Below are 10,541 nucleotides of genomic sequence, written 5' to 3'. Positions count from 1 at the left end.
GTCGCAACCAGAAGTTGGAGCCCAGGATCTTAACGCCACCGTCGACGACGACTCCTACTACACCGGAGATGCCTACTACTACGTGTAGGCCGCTGACGACGACCAGGAGTAGTTTAGGAGGATCCCAGGCGGGAGGCATGCGCCTCTTTCGATCTGTATCCCAGTTTGTGCTAGCCATCTTATGGCAACTTGTTTAACTTATGTCTGTACTCAGATATTGTTGCTTCCGCTGACTCGTCTATGATCGAGCACTTGTATTCGAGCCCTCGAGGCCCCTGGCTTGTATTATGATGCTTGTATGACTGATTTTATTTTTAGAGTTGTGTTGTGATATCTTCCCGTGAGTCCCTGATCTTGATCGTACACGTTTGCGTGTATGATTAGTTTATCATTGAATCGGGGGCGTCACATGGACTCCCCCGGCAGGCCCCTTGTCGGGGCAGCTTGCCCAGCACTAGCGGAGCGCGCCGCCCTTCAGCCCAAGGGTTCCAACACCGTCAATCACATTGGGACCAGGGCTCGGGAGGCGCCTCCGTGGTGGCATGTAGATCTTTGTGAAGATCCTAAATACACAGGATCAGATAAGAACCAGAAGACGGCGACCCTCGGTGGGATCCTAGCCGAGGAAATCCACAAGACCCCCGGCATGCGCCTTGCCGGGGTCGACTGCAACGCCACGGCAAGACCCTTGCCGAGGGCATGAGCGGGGCCACAGCCGGGCCCGCACCTGCCAGGACTCCACCGCCGTCCCAAGCAGCTGCTAGCTCAACCAGCTGGGAAGGCACCTGCGTGGCGACGGGCGGCCTCTACACTGACTCAGCAAGCACCTACGTGGTGGCATGCGACCCTTCATGAAGGCTCCACCACCGCGCCAGCCCAGCAGCCAGCCAACGTGGCACCGCGATGCTTCATCAGCTCAGATGCATGTCGAGGCCAGGCGAGGCGGCGACGGCTGGGACATGCTTCCCTGGCGTCCCCGATAAAGCAAGGGGGGCACGTCGGCAGCGCATTAAATGTGTTTGTCCGACGGTCCCAGAGGATAGGCTTATCAACTGTAGACCTTTCCACCTCCTGTGTGCCACTGTGGCGACCCCTTTTGCCTATAAAAGGAGGCCCGAGGCATCCAGGAGAAGGATTCAGCCTTTTTGGGCAAGTTGCACCCCGTAGCTAGCTCAAGAACACAAGAACACTCAAATACATCCACCAAAGCAGGACTAGGGTATTACGCATCTTTGCGGCCCAAACCTGGGTAAACGATCCGTGTGCTTCCTGTCAGACCTGCTCTTTGCACAACCTCGCGCTGGCCAACCGTAGAAGGGATCCCAGTGACCCCATAGGTGTCGTTTCCACTTACATAGGGGCGATCAGGTCAACCTAGGGCAGCTCATAGCCGCCCTGACAGGGTCCCTCCCGGGCATGTGGGGTTTCGGGACTACAAAAGATCCGCCGGATTGCTTGTGTACCGCGCTTCCAGACGGGTCTCCTTCGACGTCAGCTGTGGTGCATCACCCCCGATGTCAAGGGTACACAGTGACGTGTTCGTGTGCGAACACACTTTTTGGTGACTCCACTGGGGACGAAGCTTCGAACGGTCTCCAGCCTGTTCTTGCTACGAAGAGATCATCATCTAAGGTTTGTAGTCTACAAAGGTAATATTAATACCCAATCCCCTTGTGTAGATGCAAATAATTCATATGGTGTTACTAGATCATTCAATGACTATACTCTATAGACCAATCCTAGGTTTTTCAATCATGCATCTAACTACGTGCAAGGGCCGATTCAAAGTAATTTGCATGCTTCAACTTCTTATGATACTAGTAATATGCACCATATGTATCCCAACTCATGGATCGGCAACCCCACAAATCGTTATGCCGATGAACAACATGGCGACTTTGGTTAATAAATTTGAAACACCTCATGTTAGAATTTCCAATGCCATGGAAGAAAGTGTTTCACCCTTTTATTCATCGGCAACTAATGTGCAATATACTAATCCAACCATGCCGATGAATGAGAGAATTGGCCATGCTACTGCTGGCTATTCGGCCAGTTACTCTCAACCATATGCTACAACTCATGTTAGTAATTTTTCGGCACCGTATACAACTGTAGATGCTCATAATTCGGCTCCACACCTTCATGGTCATAGCCGAATAAGTGAAAAAATTCCAGGAGTGCACATGCCATCATCTAATATTGTACCATATAATGCATCCTCTACCCATTTGCATAATTTCGGCAACACCTCATTGCTGAAAAAACTAAAAATATTGCGGAGCAATCCCTTACAGAATGGGAAGTGCCTACGATAAGAAGGGATATAGCTCGAAGTAATAAGATTAGTGATCTTTGCCTTGAAGAACATGATAAGGGGTTAGTTCCTGATTATAATGAATAAGAGCTAGAGTTTTGCAAGAAGATGAATCTTTGCCAATTGATAGATTTGGCGAGCAAAAATATGGTTCTACAACAATGCATATGCCTTCACCTAGTGCAACATCATATTGTACACCCCCTACACAATTGCAAATTTTCGGCAACACCCATGTGTCATTGCCGAAAGAATCTAAGAGCATTGGGGGGAAATCATATCCTGAGTAGGCTGAAATTGAGGAAAACTTAAAGCGGACTTTGCCGCTCGCTGCCAGAAACAAACAGAAAAAGAATTGGCTCGAATAAGAAGAAGCATTGCCAATTGGTAGAATCAATGAAAGAAAGGATGATTCGAAACATGAAAGTGCTTCGGATGAAAAAGCCGAATCAAGTAGTATATATTTCGGGTCCATCAAGTCCAAAGAGGCAAGCATTATTGAGAAAGGGCATGGCAAGCATAGCAAAACAACCATGCTTGATTTTTCTGAAGTCAATGTAACCTACTTCCTGCCCTATGAGTTTCATGCCACAGAAATTGACAAGCCTCAAGGGCCAGAACAAGTAGCCGAACAAAGTTCGGCGGACATGGATCTTCAAAGCAATGATGCACGGAATCAAGAAAAAGATGATGACAAGGCATTGGGGAGCCATCCAAAGATGGAGCAAGATGTTCTTCAAGTCGCATCATCATCGTGCTCGCCCAACATATTTGAAGAGGTATGGCTTGCAAGTAGTTTACCTGTTTTTAGATTTGGTCACAACTTTATTGTTGATGCATCTATTAGAAAAATCCTCATAAGTAATTTTGAAAGACCAATGAAGAAGGGTAATTTAATTGTTAGCAATAAAATTGTTATTGAGCATATGGGTCAACCCATTGCGCCATTTATAAAGACTGATAGTGACATATTGTTGTCAGAAATTTAAAGTCAATGTTAAATTCTTTTGAGAAAACCGATGTTATTATGATATCTTATCGAAAGACATCGGATATAGAGTGCAAAACACATTGCAGAGCCGAATGGGGAGATTCCAAATCTGAACCATTCATTTGCTTATCTCTAAAGCCGTACTCACACCCAGACCGGCTAAAAAATAAGAAGTATACATTCAATTCAAGCATGTGTGATCAAATATTTGATTTGTTGCTGAAAAATAATTATATTAGAGTTCGTGACCACTATACCAAGCTATCTATCCAAGGACAAAAGTGTTGTAAGTTGCATGATTCGTTCAAGCATAATTTTGAGGATTGCAACATGTTTCGTCAAATAGTTAAATCATCCATTGAAAAGGGACGATTGAAATTTGTTGAAACACCAAGAGATGACCAGTCTATTGCGATTAGTCGTGATGGCAAAAAGTTTTTGCATCGTCTACTTGAAGAGAAGGTAAAAACTACAGGTGACGAGATCAAGCTTTCAACTAAAGAAGTTCTTGAAGAGCACAATGAACATATACTTGAGGGCGAGAATTACATCGAAGCTACAATGAAGACGCTAAGGACTGGGGGGCATCAAGCAAATCCAATGATCTATGAAAGCAAACCAAAAGAAAGCAAAGGCCGAGGTAAGCACAAAGGTAAAAGGCCGAAAGTCACTTTCGCGCTACTATTGGAAAAATATCAGAAGATAAGTGAGGAGAACAGTGCTTATCGGCCAAGTAATTTAAGAGCATTAAGACCACCCCCTAGGCGCAAACCCGAGGATCGGTATTGGCAAAATGAGAATTCTAATGCAGTATATTCATATCCATATTTTGTGCTGCCAATGCCAATGCCATGGATAACTTCCTATGATCATGTAAATTCATATCCATCATGGGACAGATATGATACAAGGGTGCATTCTTCATCTTATTTTAGACCATCTCACAAATATTATGCAGCACCAAAAAGATTAACATTTGAACAATCACATGTTAAAGACCGTTTCAATCATAAGGAATCGGTCCGGAGCTCAAGGAACAAGAAACATATGGTCAAGCAAGTTTATCGAGTTAAAAAAGATGGCCGCAAGAGTGCCAATTCAGATTTGATCTTAAAAGATAAAGAGCCAATTAAGGAGCTCGCATTGGCTACAAAAGGCAAAGAAGTGAAGCAATCAATTGTTAAAAGTCAAAGTGTCAAATCTGAAGAAAAGAAGTTGAGGGTGCACAAGGCCGAAAAAGAATTGTCATTGGTCAAAAAAGAATCACAGCCGAAATGCCCACTCGGCTTATCGTATTGGCAAAATTAGGAATTACAAAATCTTAGTGCACAAGAGCTAAAAAAGAAGAACATGGCATGGGTTCCCGAGAGGAGCAAGTCAAAATAAAAATGATGTGCAACCTTCTATTGCAACAAGTGTTACAAAAGTGAAGAAAGAGCAGGATGGAAGCAACAAACAATTAAGCCAAAGGTGTGTATCACAACATCAAAATCTTCGGTTAGCACATCATCCATTTTCTTCAACCATGTCATTGATGCCTTTTCCATGGAATTCATCCCTAGGTATGATCAATTACCCTCCATGGATTTATTTTGATCCATGAATGCAACATAATTTTCCATATCATGAGAGGGTATTACCAAATCACTATACATCTGGTTAGTTACATTTTTGTTGCTAATACAAAGGGGCCGAAATATTTTATTGCTATTTCATTTGTTTATTTCGGCTATTCATGCTTTGGTGGGTGAATTCTACATGGACTTCATGGTAATGGCCGATATTTATCTATCGCCCTAAGAATATATCTAAGAATGGCAGGTGTGGTATTCTAACATCGTCCTTAGATTGAGTAGAGTTTGAGATAAGTGTTTGCATAGAAATTTGTCAAATTGATGTCATTTAAGATATTATGCATAGACCAATTCACCAAAACTGCAAAGTGAACTTATGTTTTTATTGGGTGTGCTTTGGCTTATTATTTTCAGAATTTATGTAAAGCCAAATCATGGTTGATTTTATTATTGAGCACCATATTGACATCATGCATAATACTGATTTAGGCTTTATCTCTTTAGTACCATGGTGATTATATATTGATGGTTAAATTTGTAGCAATGGCCAAGGTGTTGGTGTTGTTTATATATCTCCTTGTGGTGCTATTCTGTGAAGCCTCATGCCGCTGAAAATATTTATGCACAAATGATCAAAGCCGAATATGCATTGTTATTCGGATTGAAGCTTTTCCTTGCTATAGGTGATGTACATAGTGAGGCTTTCGGTGATTCGTTATTAGTATAGTGCAACAAATATCCAAGGGTTATCAATGTTTTGACGAATCACTTTTAGTTTATCTTAAGGTATGTCTAGACATAAAATTTACCTTGGGTTGTTTTAATATTCGTCATATATCTAGACATGACAATTGGAGAGAGTTGGCATAGCAAGCATCCGGCTACCATGTTGGCCATGGTGTATTGCACATCTATCAATAGCAGATGCTTATTCTTGCCATCATAGGTAAGGCCGAATTGGAGCTCACCACCTCGGCGCTAATGAAACTTTTTGCAGGCGAAGCAAGGATTGGAGGAAGTTCATTCTTGATTATCTGCAAAATCCTAGCGAAAGGGTGAATAATATGGTTCAGAGAATGCCTTTGAGATACATATCTATGGAACCTTATCATCGAATTGTTATAGAAGTTGAGAAGTTTTCACCTAAGTTTGCATCAGGAGGTTCAAACAAGCAATGGTCGATATAAACTTATCGTCCTAAAAGCATATAAATAGCCGATGGAGTGTTGACATCGTCCTTAGAACCAGCATGGAAGAAATTATTTTTCGGCACGCTAGCTTTGCCGAAAAACAGGGGGGGCATATGTTGGCGCTCAGAAGTGGCACAATCATAAAGAGTAGATTTAAGTTATATCAAGACTAATTCAAACTTGTGATTGGAAGTCACCTCCGGATGGCTCTCTTTAAGAAGACCGAGATGGATAAGAACATGGTATAAAACGGAGCTCTTATGCAATAGTTATGACAAGTTCAGAGATGCTCATGTTGACACCAGATTAAAGAATGGCCTTAAACTAAATTAAGATGGCCTCCGATGGAAAATATTTCAAGATGAAAGTTGTGCGCCTCGTTGAAACGGTCGATTTTGATATAAAAATCGTACCAATCAAAGTTCGTATACAAAAGTTAGAGGCATCAGAATGCAGCCCTGCCAGAAGGCAAAATATGGCACGCCCCACCAAACACCTGTGTGATGGGTAGCGCCACCAATCAGCTGTTTTGTGTGAGAGATTCGGCCCTCACAATGGCTTTGAATAAAAAATCGTTCAACACAAAAGTTGTTCGTCTCGTCGAAACAGTCAAATTTTCTTTTGGGCTCGTCTTCATCCGAGGTCGTTTGTGGCCCGTGGGACCTGAAAACCGAACTGATGTTCCAGACTTACCTAAATCCGAATTCGGTTATTTTGGAAAGATTTGAACGTGATTTGGAGTTTTTTCTTATACGGGAAGTCCATCCGCCTCTTATATACCTGAGGGGTGACGGCCGATTGAACAACACACAATCGACAAATCAATCTTTCATATTTTGTCTTTACCTTTACCTTCTCCCTTTGTTGTTCTTCTTCTCGTTCTTCGTTCGTTCTTCGTTTGAAGGGCGACGAATCTCGAGGCACTAGGGGCGATCAGGTCGACTTAGGGCAGCTCATAGCCGCCGCGCGTCCTGACGAGGTCCTTCCCGGACTTGTGGGGTTTTGGGTCTATAAAAACGTCTGCCAGATTGCTTGCGTACCGCGCTTCCGGACGGGTCTGCTTCGACGTGAGCTGCGGTGCATCATCCCGGTGTCGAGAATACACGGTGATGCATTCGTGCGAACACTATCGAAAACATTACAAGAGGCGAAATGTTGGACTATTCTCTGTCAGGTCTGCATGATTGACGTGATGCCTCACGGAAGCACCGCATCATTCACCCATCTCCGGCGTCGTTGGAACTTTTCGAGAAGCATGCATAGGCGCACACAGACACACATTTGTCCGCCGCAGGGCAGGGTTCAGCCACGCTAGCTGTCGTTTTTATCCTTCGAAATGAAAATGAATAAAGAAACAGGCTGTCCCTTTGCAGCAAACCTTGTACTCTCCGGCGATGAACCAGCTGGTAGCTTCCAAAGTAAATAAGCAATGAGCAGAGCTGAATGAGTGGCCATGTCAGGATGTCTCCAGGTATAAAAAGGAGAGTGTGTACGTACACCAGAAAACCAGCCACGCATCTCACTTCAGTTCTGCTCTGGTATCGTGCGTGCGCGCTTCTTTGTGCGCAGCGAGACGTACATCCACCAACGCAGCATATATATCGGACGCAGTTGCACAAGGCCGGCCATATTATCAGTTTTGTTCTGATCTTCCTTCCTTCCTGCGCAAGAAGACGTCCACCACCGCTGCCGCGATTTAAGCTGGACGCAGTTGGAAGTGGGACCCCATAAACGCCCATCCATCGGTCAGCTCACACCACCCTAGCTCTCCGGCGAACGACCGATAAGTACCCGTCGGGATGGGCGAGGCAAGCTCCGACGCCGCCGCCAAGGCTGCGGCCGTGCGGGCTGTCGCAGTCTCCCGGGTCGCGCCCTCGGTGCTGGGGGAGGTGCAGCGCGTGGAACTTTCCTTCTTCGATTCGCCGTGGGTCGTGCTGCCGCCGATCCAGCGGGTGTTCCTGTACGAGCTTGGGGATGCCGACGGCTTCCCGGCGGTGGTGGAGCGGCTCAAGCGCGCTCTTGCGGACACCCTGGCGCACTACCTGCCCCTGGCGGGGATGCTCGAGTACGCGGTTGAGACCGGGGACGCCTTCGTGGACTGCACCCACGCCGGGGTCGCCTTCCTGGAGGCCGAGGGCGATATGGACGTGCGGCGTCTAGCCGGCGACGAGGCGCACGACATCGTGGCATTCCTGAGCCTGGTGCCGGAGCTGGATGCCCGGGTGCTCCCGGCGCCCGTGCTGTCAGTGCAGGCCACTCGTCTAAGCGGCGGCCTGGCGGTGGGCCTGTCCGTGCACCACGTAGTCGCGGACGGATGCGCCGTTTGGCGATTCATGGAGGCCTGGTCTTCCGCTTCCCGCGAGGGCTCCCCGGTCACCAAGGTCCTCGGCCCGCCGCACTACGGCCGGGAGGTCATCCAGCACCCCAACGGGGACGAGCTCGCCCGCGACATGCTAAAGACCGTCGCGCCCAATCTCCCTGTGGTAAATTCATGTCTTGTTTTTTTTCCCACGTTCGTGAATCTATGTAGGAGTGCTTGTAGCTCCGTGTACGTTGGTAGCTTTGTCAACTTTTGCTTGCTACGTCAACTAAACTGTAGTTGGTTCGTCGGTTGCACCATGCTAACCGTATGCCTGCCACCTCCAAGATAGATGACACACGGAACAATTTTCAGTTCCATGACCGTGCATAGTCGTGGGCAAGGAAGCAATGCCTGCCATGAATGAGCTTATCCATCGTGTGTACTTACCACTCGCAGGTGAGGGGGCAGTACGACTTCAGCCAGCGGTTCCTTCGGGCGCGGCGGACGTTCTACCTCGGCGCCGACGACATCCGGTCGCTCAGGCGGCGGATCGACGACCTCGCCTCGGCCGAATCTGCTGCCGGTGGCGACGCGCCCAAGCCGAAACCGGTGTCGACGTTCGTGGCGCTGGCGGCATTGAGCTGGACGGCGTTCGTTCGTTCCAAGGGGCTCGGCGCAGGGGACGACACGTACCTCATGTTCCTCGCCGACCTGCGCTCCCGCCTCGACCCGCCAGTCAGCGAGGCCTACCTGGGCAACTGCGTGCGCGCGTGCTTGGCGAGCTGCGCCGACGCGGCGGACCTCCTCGGCCAGTCCGGCATCCTCCGCGCGGCGCGGGCCGTGCAGGCGGCGGTGGCGGAGATGGAGGCGGCGCCGCTGTCCGGGACGGACAAGGGGTGGATGCAGATGCTGATGCGGCTGCCGTTTCAGCGGATGACCAACGTGGCGGCGAGCCCTCGGTTCCGGGCCTACGAGGCGGCCGACTTCGGGTTCGGGAAGCCCGGGCGGGTGGAGCTGGTGTCCATGAACCACGACGGCGAGATGGTGCTAGTCGGCGGCCGGCGCGAGGGCGAGGTGCAAGCCTCCGTGTCCATCGACCCGGCGCACATGGACGCATTCAAGGCCTGCATCCTCGGCTAGACAAACTAAAAAAATTAGCTAGTAGCCACGTCCGTACGCCGTCCAACTTGCATAGGTCCAATATAAATATACAACAAGTAGCATGAGTCATGCACCAATTCTGTTTCCATTCCTGTAATGATCGATCGTTTATCGTCGTTTCGACTATTTGGATTCTAGTTCACCCGATGAATTGTCACAGGAAAGTAACCCAATCATTTCCTTGATCTGCAATAGTATGAGTAGAGCTGATCTCGGCTTCTAATTTTGTGCTCTAGTTATTCCACATCTAAGTGATTGAATCAAGCATAAAGAAAAAAGAAAAAAGAAAAAGAAAAAAAATATTCACACGAATCTCAATGTAATATCAATGACATATGATGTGCAATACTTATGGCACATCTAGATGTGCTTTAGCAAAACGCTGGTTTACTAGTCCTCTCTAATTTTGGGTCATATTTAGCATGCACCAATTCTGTTTCCATTCCTGTAATCTTCGCCGTTTCTTCTTTTCTTTTGCGGGTCATGATCCATAGTTTGTCCTCGTTTCGACTATTTCGATTCTAGTTGACGGATGAATTGTGAGAAGAAAGTGTTGGAAACGGTCTCCTACGGTACGATCAGTTTAGCTAGTGCATAGGAGTTGTTATCGCATGTATGGCTGAGGTAGTTGGCTAGGCCGGCACTTGTGCAAACCCTGTCCATGTATATTACTCTACCAGAGGATCAATCCAATTCAGTCATTCCTTTGGGGTGGCCGGCAGCCTCACACGGTGTGAAGTCTATTTTGAACCCTAAAGGTGTAGAGGGCGACGCAAATGAACCCTGACCTTCAAATCCCCGAAGTCCATACCCTGTATTCATCAATCCCGATCAATTTACACCCTGGATCCGTTTGGTGCACCGGGAAAAAGATGATCTTGCCCGGGATAAATCGCGACTCTCGGGGCTTGTTTGGTTCGACGTGATCCCTCGGGGATCCACGTCCAAAACCGGGGCGTACAGCCCACGGGGCAAGTCAGCCCGTGGAAAACTACGGGAGCATTTG

The 10,541-nt window shown here is 47.4% G+C and overlaps 1 protein-coding gene across 1 annotated transcript; it reads left to right on the top strand.

Moving 5' to 3' along the window:
- Positions 1-7,587: 7,587 nt before the first annotated feature.
- Positions 7,588-9,758, top strand: LOC109733307 (phenolic glucoside malonyltransferase 1-like). Its single transcript, XM_020292500.4, has 2 exons — positions 7,588-8,555; positions 8,831-9,758. Exons 1-2 carry the CDS (start codon positions 7,872-7,874, stop codon positions 9,512-9,514), a joined length of 1,368 nt encoding a protein of 455 aa, XP_020148089.1. The 5' UTR covers positions 7,588-7,871; the 3' UTR covers positions 9,515-9,758.
- The last annotated feature ends 783 nt before the right edge of the window (positions 9,759-10,541 follow it).

This window comes from Aegilops tauschii, chromosome 7, assembly GCF_002575655.3.
Source record: "Aegilops tauschii subsp. strangulata cultivar AL8/78 chromosome 7, Aet v6.0, whole genome shotgun sequence".
In the NCBI taxonomy this organism is placed as follows: Eukaryota; Viridiplantae; Streptophyta; class Magnoliopsida; order Poales; family Poaceae; genus Aegilops; species Aegilops tauschii.
This window is presented reverse-complemented; position numbering and strand designations above follow the sequence as displayed.

Bases quoted from the DNA above. Each gene is read 5' to 3' on its own strand.
- LOC109733307 (XM_020292500.4), top strand. From the start codon at position 7,872: ATGGGCGAGGCAAGCTCCGACGCCGCCGCCAAGGCTGCGGCCGTGCGG. The intron at 8,556-8,830 runs GTAAATTCATGT...TACCACTCGCAG, and splicing joins TCGCGCCCAATCTCCCTGTG to GTGAGGGGGCAGTACGACTT.